Consider the following 21,910-nt stretch of genomic DNA (forward strand, 5'->3'; position numbering starts at 1 on the left):
CGCGTCTATAAAGTAGGGAACATCTCTTCATGGATGCGAAACAACGAGCACGCGTCCACGCGCGTATTCTCTCGCTTTATTAAGAGTTATTTTACATTTTGCGCGTTCCGTTATAATTATATTGAGATTATAGCAGCAATTAATTACCTCGTAATTGTCTAAGTTGCTTAAGTCACATCACCTTGTTACATCTCGTCGCGCGACTAGGTCTCCTCGACATTCTCCGCTCGCAAAGGCCAATTTTCTTCTGGCAGTATAGCGGCTGTATTGTTATGCGGTTATTCGCGAGGGTACAGCTGGGAAATGAAGTAACGCGGATTGCGAGAACGGAAGAGGTGAGCGAAAATTTGGCGGTCGCTGAACGGAGAAATTTCTTGAGCAGATGCTAATTAACCCAAACTCGAAGCTTCGTGATTATTCTTCCTATACAGTAATCCTTGTATATCTCTGGAACGATCAATCACAATTCTAAGATTTTCACGGCCGTAATTCTTTCCATTAACATTGTCCCTAATATTGTCCAAAGTGGTAAAAATCTCGAACGATGTTAACTGGGCGGGATCTTGTTCGTCAACTCGATTCGATATCGTACAAAGCGAATATGCATTCGATCGTGCACGAATACGCGTGTCTTTCCTTGCGTAGGAAGGACAAGGATATATCTGTTAACATCCGGCTAAACATTCGATCCATTCTTTTATCCCACGATCCACGATATACTCGAATCCTGTCGGTTCTCAAGCCGCTTTCTATTTACAGTCAACGATCGTTCATCGGTTTGCAGATCGTTCCCTTCGAATTTTACAAAAATTTGCAGAGACAGAACAGAACGAGGACGAAGGTTGCAACTGCAGTTCTACACGACGAGCCGTTTATCTCCGTCTCGGTAACCTTATATTTGAACTGTTCTTTAACCTCTTGCGCTATGAAAGCTCTTTCTTCTGTCCTAATCGTGGTCGGAGCTGGTTGCTCTCTCACTTCTTCCGCGATCACAGCTCTGGCTTTTGTCCTGTTCTTTCCCCTTCTGATGTATAACTCGGATAAGGCTGTTAAATACAGAATTTTAATTAATAAACTATAATAAAATTGGAATAAGACATGGCGATCGATCTACCTTTATCGACCACTGCGTCTTCCTCGAAATCCACTTTAATGAGAGCAGACATAGTCACTTCAAACAGCTTGTTATTGTCAGTATTTGAGACGTCGATGGCTCTTCTCTTCCTGCCGAATCCAATTTGACCATTGCTGCACTCGATCTGAAATATCGGATACATTAGGTGTAGATGAAATTAGATATTGGCATAACGATGCGAACGCGATATTCGAGTAAGCTTCGCTAAATGACGATGAGCGTGTGATGCGGAAGAATTGCGTCTTACCCCTTGGCATTTGTCCAAACAAACGTTAACAGTACCGCGAAATTGGACGTAGGTACTCTCTGGAAACTTGAAAGCTCGGAATTTCGCTGTTAGAAAGTCCCCATCCACCGTGTTGAAATTTTCGAACAGATATGGGTCCACGGAACAGCTGAGGGTAGAAAGAGTTACGTATGATATTTTCTTTTTCGTATATTTCAACCCTTTGACCAGAAGAAGATACGAAACGTCTCGATTATTTTCCGGATCGTTCGTTCTGTTCTTTTCCTGCTCTTTTCCCCTTTATTTCCGTTTTGTTTGCGATCATCGGCCTAGCTAGAGCAGATAGAGTAGTCGCTGATGCTACTCGTCTCTTAATATCGTTTTAATCTCGTTTATCGTTCAAAACAAAATGATTGTGACGCCGTTAGCTTGATAAATAGTTTGATAAATTAAAATACCGGTTTCTTTCGCTACACCATCAAAGGGTTAAAATAGGAAGGAAGTAGAAATTGTTTGCTCACCCATTGATAATAATAGTCTCCTCCTGTGTCTTGGTATCAGTGACCAACATATAAGTAACCAAGAGTCCATAAACGGGAGCGGAGCCATTGTCCAGGAAGATCTCCATCTGCAAAGGCGTACCTGGGCTAACGTTCAGTTCCCCGGTAACGAGATTGCCACCTTGCCTGACGCCGACTCCCAATATCGGTACCGGTGCCGACTCGGAAATCTCTCCCCTGATGTCGATCACGCTGTCACAGGAAGCAAAAGATGCGCATAAAATTCCTACCCACGAAAGAAACTTTGTTTCCCGTTGAAATGGGAATAACACGCGGCCATCTGGCAAATGGAACTATCGAACACGAGGAAGATGCGTTTGAATGTAATTTCCGGGCAAAAACTACGAGCGAACGTCTATATGATTCGGTAGTCGGCCGAAGCAAAATTAAACTGTTTGCGATTGGCAAGAAAACGTGGAAAAGTGCGGCGAACGAACTGTGCTGCGACCTGGGTTACTTTCGACAGTCATCGAATCTTAGCATCGACCTGAATCGCGTTTCCACTTCTGCCGTCTCATCGGTCGTTTCCTTCGAGTCTCTGCGTCGTACGTCTTTCGACGATCGAACGGCACAGGCGAACGGAACGGTACTAAAGACAGAGGACGATGACGAAGCCAGAAAAAAAAAAAAAAAAACAGGGACAAAGACGAAGTTTCCGTTTGGATGACACGATCGTCGATGGTTGTTTTTCTTGTTCGCATCTGTTATCATCCGTGGATCGAATGGATGTATATGGACAACGCGATCGCCGAGTATCCGAGGAATTTTCAGTTGTTCGATCATCCCTCGATAGTCGGCCAATGCGGTCGACGGTGATCCCTAATCGCGATGGACGCATCCAATCGGGCAGGCATGCAATTCCATCGACTTCGTGGAAGCAGAAACAGTTATCAAGATCGAGAAAGAATTTGCCCGTAGTGCGTAGCTCGACCCCGAGCATCGGCCACGCGAGATACCGCGTGATAATTCAACAATAAAGATTTTACGGCTTCCTGGTTGAGCGGCGACATCGACGATTCGCAGAATCCACGGTCACGGCGAGGTACGATCGATTAGTACCAATAAATTAGCGGCGCGAAACAGGAACGAGACAAAAATTCAGCGCGCGTATGGCTGCCACGGAGAGTATACCAGGGAAGAATGTCGCCTCGCGAAGCGACTTTCATCGACGGAAAATAGGAAGAGGCCTCTGACAGCCGTCTACTCTGTTGCCAACTAAAATTACGTTAATGGCCAAGTCAGAAGAGATTCTACGATTCCAAGTAAGAAGATCGAGGGTAACGAAATTGCATCGGAGGCCTCATTTTCGAGAGGATCCAGTTTGAAAACTCGTCGACTATTATTGGAACGAATGGTGGAAAATCCTCTGGATTTATTCAAACAAGGTTTTAACAGGCCGTTTAACGTTTAGAAACGGAACGCGGAGCCTACTTCGAAGCGGTCGTTAGTGTCTCTTAAGCGACATTTACATGTTCCGGGCAAACAAAAAGATCCCCTTGGATGGTCGCGCGCCCAACGTTTTGCCAGTAATACACGGAGAATACGAATGACTGTGGAGAAGTCAGTTTTATCGAACGAGCAGGAAAAGGAAGGGAGACTCTGTGACGCGATGTACGCAAGGCTAAAATTACATTTCAGGTTTTCCAGCACCTGCGCCGGTATAGACTCGAAGAATAAATGGAACGTGGAATCATGAATCAACTTGGCGACCACAACAAACGTCCATCTTCGTTTAGCTCGCGCTCGTTTGAATTAGAAAGCGACGAATACTTAAACTTATTATCCGCGGTACGCTTTGGCCTCCTTGCTTATCCCCACCGCTGTTACATTCCATGTATTGACAAAAAGACATTCGAGTCCCCAGAAGCGTATCTCGTTGCAAATCTATATTACTGAAACGTTCGATCGTTCGGCGCAGGTTGCTAACGGTTGAGCGAATCGTTTCGAAAAATATAATTTTAGACCGAGCAAAAAGGTAAAAGGTTCGGAGCATCTTGCCAACGGTACAGTGAAAATCAAAAGACGAGTATACGTCTCGAAGAAGCGAAATTTGTTGAAAAACGTTACGTTACTTATCGCGATATCGTAATATTACGTTAATATTACGTAGGTAAGTCTGTGTGCAAGACGTAATGTATACTCACTTTTGACTCTCACTGTATATATCAGTATGACGCGAATAATTACCAGTAAGCCAACAAGCAGTACCTAAATCGAGAATTACCGTTCCCCTTTGATCAAACAGTTTTACCAGCTGTCTGTACAATTGCGATTAATCGCTTGCTACGAAGCAAGAGCGAACCTCTGATCTGACTAGGCATCATCTTATTTCACTGCAGGCGCAGCCCGGAAGGTTGCAACCGTTTAAACTATCGAACAGCCAAGGAACTTCGCAAAACAAAGAGTCACAGACGGATGAAAGTTACAAATATAATTTTAGTCGTTGCTTGTTCTCGCGATCGCTCGGAGCGAATAGATTGTCCTTGACGCGAATACGCAATTATCGCGCGCGCACGTTCGCTTAACCTACGAACGGCGAAGGCTGGATCATGCGATTCCAACCGATCGGAAACGGAGTTCTATCGTGAGACGACAAGTGGAAAATCGTGCGAATAAGTTTAGAGAATAAATAGCGCAGAAACAGAATATCAAGGTGAAAGATAAACTCACTCGGGTTCCTGGAAACCTGCTGGAAGAACGCTGCGTCGAACCGCGGTGTGATTGGTTGCGATCGAGATTCCAGGTTTCACAACGACTTCGGTGATAACACACTTTACGGTGAACGTGTGCTTGCTGGAATCCGCCGGCTCCTCCACTATTATCCGATGAAAGTACACCTTCTGACCCTGTGTATCATTATGCGTGTGTAATTTTGCTCGAATCCATGGGATCGCCGATCGAAACAATGAAACGAGTCCTAACGACTTATCGCCAACTCTGAGCACGAATCGATACGTTCGTTCGACCGTACGTCGCGATCCTTTGATTTTATTTAGCTTGGAGCCAACCTGTTTTTATTTTACACGTGCAGTCAATCACGAGGTTCAAAGGAAACAGCTTTCGATCAGATCCGACAAAGTCGATCGAACGATCCATAAATCAGGCGGCGCACCGCCGTGTTCGGTAAATTATTCGATCATTTTAATTATTCGGATGCGATAGTTTTATCAGCGATCGGACTCGTAATTACTCCCTACCGTGACTTTGTTAACGACTCTAGTGATACCGCATCGCAACATGTCCTGCTCTAAGAGCGGTAATCGGAACGTGGCGACGCCGTTGCTAAGCCGAGGTTTGCAAGCTTCGTCTGCAAAAGAAGATACGTTTCAACGTGTAAAATACGCGTCTACCTTTGCATCCCGCTTCTATATCTCACGGCCACGTCGGCGTACAGCCGGCAACAGCCAGAAACACGAAGGGAATCGATCTTTACCTGGAAAGTCCTTCATCTGTTGCAGATATATCCTCGCTTGCGGACTACTCCTTACGATGTCAACCTCCATCCACTGTTCCGAGCATCTCACTTTGCTCTGAACTGGAACAGAAAAACCCAGAAGGGATTTCGGATGAGAAATCGTTCCAATTTCGGAGGAGAATGGTAGGAGGAGATTAGACGCGTTTCGGAAAAAATGGGCGAGAAACTTGCAAAGAGGAATCCCGTCCGACGGCGAACGCGAGAAAAACGAAGACGAAAAGTACGACGTAGCCGCAAACTAACTTGCAGTATACCACCGTAATTGCCCCATAAAGTCGTAAACGTCCCGACCTTGAAAAGCGAGCAGCTCGACATTGCGCGCTCGAGAAATCCGCGCTCTGATGTACGTCCCTTTAGGTTGGACCCTGTTTATTCGCGGAACTCGACGATGGATACTTTCACCGTTGGCGAGTAACGTCCGTGTGATACACCTAAACCACCGGTTTACATTATCGCGATGTAAGAACGTTGTATCCGGCCGCGAAAAAACGACGAGATAGGAGAAGAAATAACCGCGCGACGCGTACTTCATTTCCTTCTCGGATAATTCAATTTTCGGATGATTCGATCGCGATCGACGTGGCCCCCTCGTGATCGTTAAATCGCCATCGATAATTGTATTTGACTAATAGTAGATTCGCTGGCGATCGGTTGGCGCTCGACGAAGAAAAATCCAATGGCCGATAATTGAGATCTCCGCGCGATTACGAAGAGCCACGACCAACGATTTCATCCAGAAATACCGTATACTCGAAACGATATCGTGGCTGTCGTTTGATATATGGTCGCAGCGTTGATCTTTCGAACAAGCGCGATATCTCCGCGGGACGTAGCACACGCACTTCGCGGCCAACTACGCAGGTCGGGCGATAATTCACGGTGAGGTATCATCGTCGCGCGGGCAACACGCCGTTGAAGAACGCGGCGTACCTTTCCTACGACAAGAGAACGAAGTCGGGAAAGTTTCACGCACAGCCTAACTCTGTCGGCGAACGAGAAACCGGGTTGCCGTTTCGAGATGAACCGATAACGTTTGCCTACGAATCGAAGCAATTAAACGATCCTGTCCTCTGATAGATTTGTTCTCCTCCGTGAGTCAGATACTAACACATAGTACATTCTCGGGGAATTTTGTAACCTTTCGTTGATTTCCTTCTGCAAGAGAAAATTCCTCGCGATCGTTAACTCGATGTCCGTCTCGCTTTCGAGCCGTCGCGCGTCGTGACAAGTACGAACGATGAAAAGTCACACGCGTAGCTCGTGTCTGCCGTAACTGGTTGTTCACGGTTTCCGCGAGTCCATCAGGTCGCGATTAACGCGCAAATTACATGACTGCACGTTGTGTCACTTTCAAATAGCCCGAGGATTGGCGGTCTTTTCCATTAGCGAGTTTAAAGTGTTTCCCCAGGCAGTGCAACCACCTGTAGTAGGTACAATCCTCGAGCCATCTCTCGACAGAGGTCCGTGACCTTCTTCTTCTTCTTCCTCTCCTTCTTCTTCTTCTTCATCTTCTTCTTCATCTTCTTCTTCTTCGTCTTCTTCTTCTTCTTCTTCTTCTTTTCTTTCTCTCTAGTCCTTTTTTCATTTTCGACGTCCGCTACGTTTTTGCAGCAGCCTCTTTCGATGCCCGACTCGTTGTTCCTTTCTTTTCTTCGTCTTCTTCTTCTCCTTCTTCTCCTTCTTCTTATTGTTCCTTCCTCGCCTGCGTCTCCTCTTTGTGTTTTGATCAGCGGCGTTCACCTAACGTCGTAGTCACTGCGAGAGATCCTGAACTTCCCATTTCTTCTTCTTCGCCGTTCTCTCTCTCTCTCTCTCTCTCTCGTGTTCTGCCGCGATGTCGTTTATTTACCCTACTGTCAGACGCACGGAGGACTTCCTGTTTCGAGTTTTTCAACCTCGTCGACGGTCCAACAACGAGCAGACACTTTTTTCCAGCGTCCCTGCTCGGTTCGGACACTCGGCCTATTGTCTTGGTAATTTATGCCACCGATAGGGATCCGCTTTCATTACCGGATAATCGTTTCGCCCGAACTCTGCCGGTTCTTCGTTCCGCGAACGATTCTCCACGTTGCGAGAGAGGGGCTACGTGACCCCTGTACCTTTCTTCTTTATTATTCTCGCCGAGTTTCCGATCCCTTCCTGTTCTCTTTGCCGCCATTAAATCCGAGAAGCACGCATCGCCTCGCTCTCTCAGAATTCCGTTCTTCCGTACGTTTCCCCTTCTCCCCCGCTATCGAGCTTCGTTTTACTCGGTTCTCTCTTTCGATTTCTTTCCGATCTCTTCTCCGTCCTTCGAAGATTAAGATCTCTGCGAGACTACGAAGAACTCCAAGTCGACCTATGCTCTCGCGTGGTTTTCCCGACCTGCGACCTTCGTACGCTTCTTCGCCCGCTCTCCGCGTTAATCGCTTTACGCTTTTTACGTCTTTCTTCGTGCCTTGCGTATATTTTTTAGCATTCGCGCTGTGTCGCCAGTGTGTCGACCGGAGTTTGCAGATTTTCCACGAGTCGTATTTCTTACATCCGACAATCGATCTTAGAAATCAGTTCGTCGTCGATCCATTCTCTGTCACAGTCGTGTTTTTATTTGTGCTTTCGTTTCCACGTACGTGGTATTTAAAATTCTCCCGCTTAATCGCAAAATGTCTCTATCGTTCGTAGTAATCTTCGCGTACAACGATCTAATATCGGCCTTTGAAACGCCCTCTTTAATCGCGATTCAACCGTTATTATCAGCATATAGATCATCTAGACTCTGAAGCTATCTTTATTTTGACTCGATATCTACCATGGATAACTGCTTCGATCCCGAGAAAGATTAACTCCTACTGCTTTCTTCTTCGTTTCTCGTGTTTCTTCGCGACAACACGCGAGCTCGACGAAGAGAATCGGTAGATCGGTTTCACTGTCGATGGCGAAACGTTCCATGTATCGTCGATGCTTTTTGCCGGATTCGCCTGCTAGTGACTGGTGTTCTACTCTTCCGCTTTCTGTCTCTTTCTCTTGTACCTTCTCGGGCGCCCTTTCTTCCACTGTTTCGCAAAGTTGCCGGGAAACAAGAAGGAATTGACGTAAATTACGACAACGTACGATCCCCGGGATTACAATAATTTCAGGCCATTACTGACCTTGGTGTTAAGACGAGAACCAAGCTGCATAATTACGCATCATCGCTGTGTAGCACGCCCTGCGTTGCACGAATTACGGTGCCAAGTTGATTTACCGTCGTTTGAATAAATAAGAACGAAGGTACGATCAATGAGAGTCGAAAGCGAACTCTTCTCACGAGAGGCCTTTACCGAAACTCTACGAACCAGCTAATTCGTTTAAATTGACCTACAAGTGGGATGCCGAGTGTGGCCAAAACGTTCTCGCACGGTCGCGCGTCTCTCGACGACAAATGCACGCGGTGCGTTCGACCCCATTTTCCACGTAAGGCAGACAGTAACGCGAAAGAAAGGGTGGAAATCCGGTGCGACGCGATTAGCATTCGTGGCTCGTTGTCCGTGCGTCCACGCGACGTTAACTGTACAACGAATAACCGTGAGTCGAGAAGGGCAGACCACGAAGGCGGGAATATCTGTAGCTAGCAATTAAACTGGTCGATAGGTAGACGGCAGCGAAGAATCGGTCGGTCGAGCAGGAAGCTCGTACGTACTTACGTAGGCGTGCCCTTCCACACATACTTACTACCGGTTGTTACACGGTTTACGTACATCTTGTTCAACAAAAAATATTCGTACATACCATTATCTTCCTGTTAACGATCTTTTACCAGGTCCTACGTTCTATTTCGTAGTATAACATTTTTCTAGTCGTACTACTATATTTATACCTATGGATATGTAATTCGTGTTATTAATAACGATAATAATAATAATAATAACATAATTGATACTACAACTGTGCCGGTCAGTGCATCAATTAATGCCGTTACTCGATGCTTCTTCGATTTAGCTTCATCTCGCTGCACAGCGTGTAGAACGACTCGCACGAGAAATGGATTACACCTTGCAATTATACGCGTTGTAACGAAACGAAATCGCGTTTCATTTCGCCGACACGAAATTGACTACGGAATCAATTCGTAGCTTCACGATCTGCACCGTGCTGCAATAACAACCATCGTTATAACGTTGCCGGTACTTCGAGCGGTACAAAATCGACAGGGATGCAGCACCCGCATGCATATCTACGGTAACCGAGAGATCAGTTTTGGAGACACTGAAAAGGCTATCGCCTCGGTTGCAGCCAACTTTTATATCGCCAAGATTCCTTCGAGAGCTTTCTACGACTTCCGGTTGCAAGCGGAATGGATCGCTCGTAAATCGATACGCTTTCGAAGTTACAGTTAGAACACGCTGCTGGTAGGCGAGTTTCGTACGTTTGATTCTACGCTAGATAGATTTCTCAGAGAGTCCTCTCGCACGATGCTTTACCAACCACCATCGATATCGAAAAGTCAATCGATTTTACGAGTCGAGTCGCGTAACGTTATTTCTGATTTTACATTTTCTAATCGAAATTCTGTCTTCTCGACTTTGTGCTCGGTTCAACTTCGTACGCGTAATAATACGATGCTAATTGTAGCTATCCAAGGCCAGATTACGCGAACGCGAAAGAGTCGAATACGAATAACCCGACCGATCCGAGAGAGATTTTAATCGGGCGTTAAGCTAACATTTTGTTTCGATAAATAGAGTTCGGATAAACGTACTCGTAGGCTACATCGGTTGCCAATTAAGAACGTGCGATATTAATTGCCACAATTTCCAAGGAGCGCGTCCATTCCTCGTTACCAACGACGTTAATTAAACGGACGCCTACGTTTTCTCAGTTATGCAAATAAATTCGCCGCCTCGCTAATTCAAACGTCACCACTGTACGTAATTCAATTACTCCGCGTTGTCGTTTCTCGATCTCCACGCGCCACCGTCAGTTATTTTCCCTTCAACAATGCAACAGTTGCGCGTGTTGCCTCGCGTATTACCTTTTCTCGGAAAAAGACGCGAGCAATTTCAATGTCTGCTTAAGGATTAACCGTTGTAGATGACTGCAGGCAACAGCTGTCTCGACTTTGCAATTTTTCCTGTACGGGGTATCGTAAAAGGAATTTTATCGCTTCGTTTTTCAATAATTTTCAAACGAAAGAAAACGGATAGACGTACGAGTGTCTGAGAAGGCAAACTGATTGATTTCGTTCTTGCCACGCTAATCTACGAGAATGAGAATTTATTCCGATACTTTGGGAGAAAACGCGTGCAAGTGCGTGGTAAAACGATATGTGCAGTATCGCGGAGCTCGCGAAATATTACAATCGAGAGACCGAAGATCACACGAGAAATCTGCCTGTTGCCTCGAGCTGGCTAGACGCGGTGAACAGAACGCACGAAGCGTTCCACGACTGCGTAACAGGATCGAAAGTTCGTAATCGATGCGAAGCAGGTTGGCCGCGAGAGTGATAAAAGAGGAGCGGACTCGGTAACGGTGATTTCATTCCGGTTCCTTTGGCCACGGCGCGATACACGCCGCGCTGCTACGCGCCGCGCAACGCCGCGCCGCCCCGATTACAACAACTGCCAGCTGTAAATCACCGATGATCGACGATCGTTAGCGCCCTGCGATTCCGTCGATACGGTTAGATGGAAATGAAAGAATCACCGCGAAAACTCTAGAGTCTAGAGCCTAGAGCGTCCTCGTGGTGCGTTTACGATCGAAAGAGCGAGCGCCTAGTAAAATTTAGAAATAAAAGTGTAAGCGAGCATCCGTTCGCCGTCTGACGATTACTCTCCGGATCAGAGATCGAACGTCCGAACGCGAATCGATGCTCGTTCGTGCTTACGTTTTATTCGACGTAGCGAAAATGGCGAAGAACGAGCGTTCGCTCGCTCGGTCTGGACGTATCGTCGGATGCCTGAAACAACGAGGGCAACGATCGACTCCTCTCTGTTATCTGCTTGCTATCTCCTATGCTAAATCCTCGTCCTTTCGATGTTGCTGGAATTACGTAACTGAAAATAGCAGACCGGTTTCGATGATGAACAAGCGATTTCGATAGAGCAAAAGCTAAGTGATTTCCCCTTAATCGCCTGCATGATGCAAAGAGGTTCTTCGTTCGCTGAATCGTTAGGCAGATTCCGTCGGGAGATTGGCACAAAGTCTCGGACGCCACGAGCGAATCTTAAGCACGCGTTTCGTTATTTTCTGCCTCGCATCAGCCGCCGGTTGTTAAACGACGCGTTGAGAGGCAGGATCCGGACTTTGACCATCGAGGTGGACGATAATGTGATCGAACGCCGGCAGCAGCTAAAGAATCTTATTCTTTACCGCGATACGAACAAATCCGGAGATCCACGTTGGAACTTGCTTTGGGTCAGCTGCGCTCTGTCCTTTGTATCGCCGCTACTGTTCGATCCTGTCGCGCGCAAACCATAGATCCAGGGCCGGCGTATCGAGGTCGTACCTCGAGATCAGCTGTCTATGAACCGACGAACGCGAGCTATAGGAATCGTAAAAATCCTAGAAATATCGAAACGCGGTGCTGGAAATCCGCGAAACGGGCAGAAACGCTATGTATCTAAATGGGAATGACGTCAGTCCTCTGACTCTTGGCTATGGCGCGAGCAACTACTCGGTAACACGCTGACTAATTCCAAGCTGTTTAGAGCTGGTTGACTCTTTGTGAATCGTGAGTAACGATAAGAGAGAGAGAGAGAGAGAGAGAGAAGTAGCGATCCAACAACGGCAGTGGTTCGCGAAATTATTCGAATATTTACCGCAGAACATTTTTATAAAGTTGCTTTTTTCATCGTATGCACGTACAAATACTCTGCTGTTCTAATTTTATAAATTACAATCATTCGTTAAGCACATTAATTTCCCATGTTCTTTTCTCTCCAAAATTTCATCCAGGACACGGACTGTTGCTTTCCAGGAAGATTCCTACGGAGAAGAGGCTGTCGATTTCCTTCCACGATTCGAAGAAATAATCGCGGAGCGGGCACGATGCAAATGACGCCGGAGGATCGGTCGGCCGTAGGGTCGCGGCTAGTCACGAAATACAAGAGACACAGGGAGCAAGGTGCATCGCGCGCGCCAAATGCAGAATGAATAATTTATCATGGCGGCGATCCGTGCAGAAATTATGCGCGAAGCCGGCGACTACCGTTATGCACATTTTCGGTAATCTCGGCAACGATTAAATCGCCACCGGTCCACCACAGCCAAGCCGATTATTTGAACAATTTTACGCTTCGGATCACCGGTGCATAAAACGTTCACACGCGTCGTTACGTGGCCGTTCGACGCGCATTTTTTTCGGTCTGCATTCTTTCGATCTGTTGTACGCGGAACGTAACGAGCTGCGTCGACTTTTCAGCCGTGGAATTCGCGGTATTTCGCCAACAAAGTCGCCGATTCCTCGATTACCACCGACGCGTAACGGAATTTCATCGCTAACCGTGACGGTCGGTTTTTTCCCACATCTGCTCGCTCGTAGAAAGAGAAAACGGTTGGACATCGATCGAAATCCAGATCGTATCGCGCCATGCCACGGCTACGAGTTTCGCTCGCGTAATCCCAACGCTGCGAGCTTATCCTACGAAGAACAATCCTTTGTCGTTGAAACAGACTTCCTTGTACTGTCATCGTCGAGATATCGAATCTGACTCTATCCGCAGGCGACTTCCGGCACGCTTTATTATCCAGACTTTGTACTGCTCCAGACTCGAGCGCGGAATACATTTTCCAGAGGATACTCGCGCGCTTATCTGATCAGAGAATTTAATTGTTTCCGCGAGTTCGTCCTTTCCACGTTGATTCTCGGACGTCCCCTGCGGGGGAACAGTTCTCGAGTTCGCGAATATCGTTTCAAGTTCTCCATTTCGCTGCATAGTTCGGCTAAAGATATCTTTATTAATACGGACGACGAGGGTAAACGGGGAACGTTTACGTAGAACGCAAGCACACGCGCAACGGACGAGTCGCGTATTTTACAAAATCCTTTGAACCGAATTTCCGAGGTTAGGGATATACGCGAAAGAACTCTGAACAAACGCGTATTACGTATACGATTCGCAGGGTCGGAATTAACCAGCGAGGATATACAGCGATGCGAGAGAAATGTTCGTGCGAACCTGAACGATCTCGCGATGGCGATGGAACTGTATTTTGATAGTCGGAGCGTCTGAAAGCACGCGTAGGCATCGGGGGACGCGTTACGATCGCTTTGATTTTTAACTAGCTTTACGATCTCGTTATATCGCGTCTTTGTCGCGAATTCCTTTCCCGGCTCAACAGGATTCTCGACCGAGTTCCCCAGCAGTCTCCATAGCCAAGAAAAATGGCCGTACGTTTTGCGTGTACTCGCGTTTAATTTATTTTTAATTCGAACCGTGTCGTTAGCGGGGTCCATAACGTGCAATTATCGCCACATATAAGTAAACGTTCTCAGCGGAACGTACGCGAACCAGCGCAGATTTATTACCTTTGATAGCACAGGTAACGATCATTGGCAGAACAGTGGAATCTTACGATACAGTCTCCGTCGAGGAACACGCACGAATGACGCTAGTCCGGGAACTCGTAGGTACGCGCGACTCCCTTCCGATAACGCGCTCGTGTTGCGTATTCGATACGGTTCTCGCGAGCAACACGATTTTTTAATTCTCACGAATACGCTGCTTGTACCATTAAGTTTTCTTCATACGCGAATCCACGTAGCCCGAACGGCCAACGTCACGCTCGCCAATCCGGTCAATCGCCGACGATAAATTACAGCCGAAGAATCTCATCTCGACCAATTGGTTCGCGATCGACTTTTACACGGGCGAACGATCCCACTTGCGAATTCATCGCGCGTACTAATCGTTAGAGCGGGCGTTTATGCTCGTGTCGGTTAAGAACGTCGCGGCTTGTTAACGATCGTCGTGATCGTTTTTGCGATCCTTCGTTAATTCGATGGCGTAGATATTAAAGAATCGATGGATGATAGTTTCGTTAACGGGCCTGTGCCTGCAATTACTTTATGATCTGTGTCGACTCTCTTTACAACCTCGGCCCTCGTATCTGATCGAGAAAATGCTCTTCCGTGTGTTTTGTTTTCTCCTTACGCGCAGGACTTTCGTCGGTATTTCTATCTTTATCTCGTTAAGATTGCCCATTCCGTTCAGCGTTATGGCGCTTCCTTTCGGACGTCGTAGCAATTATTAGCAATTCGTTAGCATTAATTGTTCGTGAAGCTCGCGTTTAAGTCGATCTGCAAGAGGAATTTTATCGATTTATTAACGTTCGTCCCCATGGAACGTCTCAGGAGCTAAAGGTCGCGTCGCGTTTCTCGAAGGATCGATCTCTATCGAAGCGGCAAGATGTTCTCTTTCCGCGCTGTCGAACGATTAAGGCGAAAGCCGAGAAGAATTTTCATTGACTTAGGCACGACTGACGAAGCGATCGATGACTCGAGGCCACGATTATTCGATGAAAACGCCGTCTTTGTTAACGAGTTGCGAGTGACTGGCTACATCGAGGAATTGCGGGATCATCGAGGAAGAGCGCGCGAATGATTAACGATGAAGGGAACGGGCAACAACGAAGCTCGCGCGACGTTATACTCTCGTATTCGACCGATTATCATCGGTGGCGAAAACGAGCGGTTAGCGGCTATGTCGAGCGTTCTCGCGATAGGTCAGGTGGACGGAAAGGCGATTATTCCGGTGATGCGGCCAGCATCGTCGAAGAAAACGTCGTCGAGTCGTCTAAACTCGAGACGCGGCAAGAATGCATACCTACTCCTTTTCTCGAAAATTGCTACTTTATACGCGACGCGAGACCAGCCTGAAATTACGTCCCAGATGCGTAAATCCGGTAGGTGGAAAATCCTTGAAGCTGAACTACCGAACTCGTCTAACGCGTTTCACCTATGCAGTAACACGCGAGCGTAGAAAAACGAAGCGACGAATTTCATTCGAACGTATTTTTTATGGAAACCGTACTCGTACAACAGGGAACAGGACCGGTGGAAAACTCGCTGGTAAACGAAATTCACGAAGATCAATGTGATCGACGACGTGTCTTGAAAATGAAGTGCGAGGAAAGAGGCTAGAAAGAACCGTGCGCGTTCGTTCTACGTCGGCGAAAGAAGAGACGAATGCCGGTGGTCTTTACGTGTCAATCGTCGCGTACGGACGTTGTTCGAACCGGCAAGAAGATATCGTCCGCCTAAAACGGAGGCGAGGTACCGGCGAGCAATTTTTACGGCTCGCCTGTGCTTCGCGAAGCAGCTTATACGGCATCGAGAGACGATAGTCGAACGGCAGGAATTCGCCCGTGGGTGCTCCTGTCCGTCCTTCGTCTCTACACGCACAGGCACGCGTGCCCACGCAGCCACGGTGACACGACACGCGTGCACAGCGAGTGGTTCGACCGGTATCCGCCATATTTGGCTGGAGGAACAGTCGCGTGAACTACGGAGACGCAGAAAATCCGCCAGGGGAAGAGGTCATCTACGCTATCGGCACTCCGGGTTAAAGCTTTCCGTCGTTCGGTCGTCGTTCGACCAGAAGATCTCGTCGATACACCGTGAATTACGACGAAACGAGTATCGTAAATTAACTCCACGCAGGGAGTAAATTTAACTCGTTGCAAAAAGTTATCCCTCCGTCTAAAAGGATCGCTGCAGCCTTTTTACCTCCTATCGATTACGCCTGTAGCATTATCCAGATACAGTTAAGTCCAGGCGTGAAACAACCGAATCGAAATTGCCTTTTCGTTCGACGGATCTCGATAATCTTTTTCAGCCTGGTTTTTGCTCGGGCCGCGCCGAGCTCGCGAAATACACGGAGAGAATGGAGTCCGTCGCACGAATCGCCTGGAACGTGCGGATATGTGGCGTCGAGTTTTAAACGGTAGCCTCCGAGAGCCTTTCAGCATCTAACGGCTGAGTTTTAGTGGAAAAACTTTCCACGGTGAATAACGTTTACGAGGGTACGTCGTAGCCAGCGTGGCACGGAATGTTAAAGAAGCGTCGAAGAATGGAAGATGGCACGTTTCTTCCATCAACGGATCGCCATTCGTGCGACCTAAACCGACCTAAAGAATCCCGTGTCAAAGATCGCGAGTGTTCGGCGCGATAACTGTACAGATTTTTCGTGGTGCACCGCTATTTTCTTCCTTAACCGTAAAAATTGAACGCGTCGCGAGGATCGTTCAACGACCGGCCACCTAAGACCCAGTTCTACCGCGTGGAAAAAGTGGGAAAAGTTTCCCGTCGATCACGCGTCGCGATGCATCGTCCTTGAAAAAAGTAGATCCGCTAGATCAGCCACGCCGGACGACGTAATCTCGATGCATCGGTCCGCCATCCTATCGCTTTATCAAGCTTTATCCCGCGTTCAAACCGCGTTACCGTTCGATAGCAAAAACGAACGCGATTAATCGAATGCCGATTAGATTTTAAGCTTTCGATAGACGCTGCTGCCCTGGCGGAATGGGCGAAGAGACGAATCGATCGGCGTCTAGATCTTCCAACGAGATTAGGGATCGAGTTTCCGACCCGCGATCCTCGATGATCGTTTCGGTTTCAAACTGGATCGACGACGGCCTCGTCGTGGCGTTTTTCTTCGTGCGCGCGTTGCCTTTGCGTTCGCCGGCTTCCCGATGGATTTTCTCTCTCCTAACGAGTAATTGCTTTTACCATTTATTTTACGTTTTCGTTCACGGTGGTCTGCGGCAAGAATCGATGAAAATCGATCGGCGGATCGGTTTGCTGAAAACCGGAGTGCCGGTCTTTTTAGCCTTTTCTCCGCTAGTATGTTCGCCGATGTCCAACGTCCGCGCAGATTGGCAACCGGTTTTCCTATGGCCTCTCCCGCCCGATTCCTCACTCCCACTCTCACTCCCACCTCCGATTCCCATTCCAGCGCAGACCCTCTCGCATTCTCCGCGTCCTCCTCCTCCAGGGCCGCCGCGATACCCTGTCTTCTCCCTTTCGTCCGCTCTTTCGCCGGATCCCTTTTACCTTTCGAAAGAAAGGCAACCTGTCAAAAAGCAAACCTGTCGCGCGGCACGCTACGCGTCTGACACGCGACATCGCCGATTTCTCTCCCGACGAACGAGATGTCCACGAACCAAACTCGTTCGACGAGCGCAGGATTCGTTCGACACCGGCTACGGCACTGGCGACACCACCCACTCGATTCACTTTTCCACGAATAGTTATTTTGCATACAAGGCTCGATCGCGAGACGCTGCCTCGCAATTAAACGCGTTCCAACTACGAGCGACTGCCGCGGACGTATTACCGCGAATCACTTTTTGCCGGAATCTCGCCGACTTTGCCGCTATCGTGAATTTAGCGCGTATCTTGAATTTTCTTCGTAGACTTGGTTCGCCGAAGGGAACCGGTGTCTCTGGTTTCATGGTCGCGCTTCTCCGACCGACCCTCGGTAACCCCGTTCGTTCCTCGTTGCTTGCAACGCGTTTCGGTCGATCGCGAAACATACGAGATACCGTTTCCGGCAAGTTCGACTCGCGGCAGAGTTTCGCTTTCTCGACAGAGGCTGGAGTCGCGTCCGCGACCTCTCGCAGCTTTTCCCCGTGTTCGAGGAAACGAACCGCGCTCCGAGATACGCCTGGAAACCGCCGCGATTATTATTTTACCTTCGCCACGAACCACCGCGGCCTGGCTAGTTTATTTTAATCGGACAACTCGATTTAGTCCGCGATTGAACACGCTTTTTGCGTTACGTTCTATCTCCGCTTTTTCATTTCCTCCTATCGACCACAAGGGAGGATATCGAATCGACGCGACGCGACCAGCCCGTTTCCACGCTTACGTCGATCCCCGTTTTTTCTCGCTTTTTATTTTAAACCACCACGCCGCTCGTACTTTTATTCGCGGCCGCTCGTAGCGTGAAATTTAGCGAGTAAATTCTACAGCTGCCGATCCAGATAGGAAAAAGGCACTGCCGTGTACATGCTTGAACGACGAAACGAAAGACAAAGCCGTTGAAAAACGTTCTTGAAGGTGAAACGCGTAGAGACACGGGGGGGATCCGCATCGAAAACACGCCGGTCCGTTTCATTCCTTCGCGGATCAGGCAAATTCGCGTTTTTATGGACGCGCGTTAAATAAAAATTAAATAAAGATCCCTTAAATCGAAGAATATCTTTCATACACGTTGCATTCGTGACAAATAAATATTAGATAGATATTGGTAAAAATGCTTTCGTGAGTCACCGCGCAGTCAAGTCGAATTTCACCTTCTCTTTTCAACGTTCTCCTGCCCACGTGCCAGGAATGCAACCGAGCCGAGACGAGAGAACGGAATGCGAAATCCAGCTTTCCTCCTGACGTAACGAATCGTTAAACGCTCGAGTCAATTTTTAAAGACAAGGACGGACGATGGGTTTTGAACGATTTCCAAATTCGGCCTAGAAAGATAGGAGAGAAAAGGAAAGAGGGCATGTACAGTTGGAACGTACGTAACACGAAGCGTAGAAAATCACTTTCGTCCTCTTTCCTTCCCTTTCTTTCCCCGATAGAAAGATTCTGCTCGCGTCCAGCATTCCGGACGAGTTCTGCTCGTTGCACGGCGCAGCAAAGGTCGCCTAATCAATTTGGTTGGCTCTCGGACAAGAATTTTAGCCGGCGGAACAGAGAAACGCGAAAGAAAATCGAATCCGATCGATCAAGCCCGAGACGACGTGGCCCATTAAGCTCGCGCCGAGGAATTAACTGGAAGAAACGAATTACCACGAGGAAGCAATCGCGAACGATGCGTCTTCCGTTTGATTACGCAAAAACATGCCGACGCTAAATCAACCGGTACACAGAGTGGTCTCTGCGACCATATTGCGATTTCTATCGTCGCGTCAGCTCGACCAATTTGCGAGGAAATTAATTTTTTGCCAAGCCAGAAGGGACAAAAACCTTTTAACTTTCGCCGTGGACAGCCGTAAACGCGCGGGCAGTTAGAAGCAACGAGTGGCGAATAACGAGACGTATGAAAGGTATCGCGTGATTCATCGGGCAATGTTACTGTTCACGCGTAAATCACGCAAGTTTCCAGCCTTTCGCACGGTATCATCAACGTTCTTACGTAATTTTCCGATGCTTTTCCGCTTGCCAGACAACCATGCAAGCCGTCCTGGGCTAATTTGGAGAATTCTGAGAACACGAGAATTCTGATACGCGAAAAACATTCGTAACTCTACAGCGATGTAAAAATACGCGTCAGGTAAACCCGATCGCACGCGGTTGAAAGCAGTTCTCACTTCGCGCAACGTTTCCCTCGTTTCTTGCGAAACGAGACAGTGCAATTACTCTCTCTGTGCCTCTGATCACCGTGGGCCAGAATCGCTACGATTATTGCGTACGTTTCGCGCGATCTTCTCCTCCGCCTGACGGATGAGACAGAAGAAGGAAAAAAGAAAAGGATAGAAATTCGATGGAAACGAAGATCTACGAGACGCGAGAGAGCGTTGCATCGAGGCCGATGCGACGATCGAGTCGCGCGTTTCGCGAGTGAACGTCCGTCGGCCTTCAGCCAGACGTCCACCGTCCGTCCACGTGACGTTTCCTTCGTATCCGGGCCACGTCCCATTTTTTTCGCGAAAATAATCCTTTCCGTAAACAGCCGCACTTTCAACTTGCTCACCGTTTGCTCCTGCCACACTAAGAATATATATCCAGCAGAGGAGCAGCCTTCGGGGTCCGGTCTCCATGTCAAGCTGGCCGACGTTACCGATATTCTACGAATATTCTTGGAATTGAGGGAAAGGGGCGTAAAAGGGACAAGAGCGGGAAAAGGGAGAGAGAACAGGGAAGAAGGAGAAGGAAGGTGGGAAGAAAGGGACGACGCGACGTTTTCGCTCTAACCACGAGAATCTCTCATTTAGTCGGATCGTTGGATCTGCTCGAGAATCAGCTGTCTCGACGTCCTAATGGGCGTTCACTTTTAAAGCGATATCGATATTCGTGCGATACGACGCGGTATTACGCGGTATTGCGCGATTCCGATGGAATACGGATAAACACGGAGGAAGAAACGGCGAGACGCGACGACGCGATCGAGTCGGAGTTGTTCTCCGTGCGAGAACGCGAGAGACACTGACGGGCCCGGGCAGTGGCGGTGGCGGCACAGAGTTCGAATCGCACACACCGACACACCGGACCCACACGGTACACGGACCGCGCGCAGCCGGACGTCGACGCGGAACGGGGCAACATCTTTTTAACGGCGCGCACGTGAGATCCGTCCGATGGTACGTTGTGCAGCAGGTACCCTTGCCGCTGATACCGGCATTTTTCGCAACCGCTGGCTTAACCTCTGTCTGGCGGTCCACGCCGGTATCCTGCGATATCCGTCCGAAAGAAACACGGATAAAGCCAATAACGCTGCGGCAGTCTCGAGCTCGCTCCTATCGTACCGGTGAAATTGGCCCGCAGTGGAAACGATCCGAACGTGGTTTTCGACGGGTTAAAGATCGTCTCAGGTCCGTATCCCGAGACGGATTATATACAACTCTCGTTTACCAGAGACGAATGCAGCGATAGACACGGTTTTCCACGATGTGGATGCAACTTGCGCCGAAAGAAAGGAAGAATTCGCTTTGGTAGAGCGAATTTTCCACGTAACGCGGCCTCGTCGATAGGTTTGAACGTAACGTTTCGCTGTAACGGAGTCAGGGTTGCAAGAGTGTCAGGCTAATTGCTCGGCGGATCGATCGGCGCGCGCGGCAAGATCGATGAGAGCGATACGCTGCAAGAGATTACTCTTTCCTCCCACGAGTAGCTGGCGCGAAGTTGCTGGAGAATCAACGAGCCGTACATTTTGGGCCCGAGGAATCGTTCGATGTTTCAGCCGCGACTGGTACTCTGTATTTTCGTTGGTACTACGAAATCGAGTCACGTAGCCTTTTCGAGGATCCTCCCGTTGCGTTGGAACGCTGCTTTTTATTTTGCAAGCGCGAACTCGCCGTCTCGCCGTAGGCGTACAGGTCCACGAGCAGAGACGCGACGTTGGGCCTTACATGGATCCGGTGTGAGTCACTGCCCAAAGTGGACTATGTAAATGCGTTCAGCCAGTACGAAGAAACTGGTCGCCTGTTTATCGCGCTAAATCTTCCCTTGGAAATCTTCCAGCGTTTCTTTTTTTTTTTTTTTTTTTCTTTTTTACATCTATTTATAACTGGCTCTCGCTGCCATGGATATGAACCACGAACCGGAATAAGTAATTGGAAATCGATACGTTGAACGAAGCTGGTCCGCCTGCAAAAATATCCATGATTTATAGAAGGGTGGTCGTTGATCGATAATTAATTATCGCATTAGCGGAGGAAGCGGCGACTGTCGGGTCAACGAAACCGAGGCTCGCCGCGTCTCGTTCGACCGCGAGGATGAGACGCGCATAAATTTATTCAGGCAAAACAGCCTTGGGGCCTTATGGCCGAGCCGAGGCCAGACAAACGGATGTCTGCCTCTGATAGACACTGGCGTCGTTCGTGCCCGCTCGTGC

At 48.3% G+C, this 21,910-nt stretch overlaps 1 protein-coding gene across 2 annotated transcripts; it reads right to left on the reverse strand.

The window, feature by feature from the left end:
• Nucleotides 1–34: 34 nt before the first annotated feature.
• LOC117234707 lies at nucleotides 35–20,504 on the reverse strand. 2 transcript variants are annotated; one of them, XM_033496191.1, is made up of 8 exons: nucleotides 20,051–20,504; nucleotides 5,355–5,456; nucleotides 5,119–5,228; nucleotides 4,592–4,767; nucleotides 1,883–2,113; nucleotides 1,383–1,530; nucleotides 1,115–1,259; nucleotides 35–1,046 (listed from the first exon to the last, which is right to left on the reverse strand). In XM_033496191.1, the coding sequence occupies exons 1-8, from the start codon at nucleotides 20,115–20,117 to the stop codon at nucleotides 802–804; spliced, it is 1,224 nt and encodes a 407-aa protein (XP_033352082.1). In that variant the 5' UTR covers nucleotides 20,118–20,504; the 3' UTR covers nucleotides 35–801. The 2 variants fall into 2 exon arrangements, with proteins under 2 accessions (XP_033352082.1, XP_033352088.1); XM_033496197.1 differs by lacking the exon at nucleotides 20,051–20,504 and adding an exon at nucleotides 6,505–6,523.
• Nucleotides 20,505–21,910: the final 1,406 nt, after the last annotated feature.

The sequence above is a fragment of the Bombus vosnesenskii genome, unplaced genomic scaffold (genome assembly GCF_011952255.1).
Source record: "Bombus vosnesenskii isolate JDL3184/JDL3185 unplaced genomic scaffold, Bvos_JDL3184-5_v1.1 scf7180000013263, whole genome shotgun sequence".
In the NCBI taxonomy this organism is placed as follows: domain Eukaryota; kingdom Metazoa; phylum Arthropoda; class Insecta; order Hymenoptera; family Apidae; genus Bombus; species Bombus vosnesenskii.

Coding starts and splice junctions, on each gene's coding strand:
- LOC117234707 (XM_033496191.1), bottom strand. CDS start 20,117: ATGGAGACCGGACCCCGAAGGCTGCTCCTCTGCTGGATATATATTCTT. Junction 5,229..5,354: donor ACAGATGAAGGACTTTCCAG/GTAAAGATCGAT, acceptor CTTCTTTTGCAG/ACGAAGCTTGCAAACCTCGG. Junction 1,047..1,114: donor AGACGCAGTGGTCGATAAAG/GTAGATCGATCG, acceptor TGTATTTAACAG/CCTTATCCGAGTTATACATC.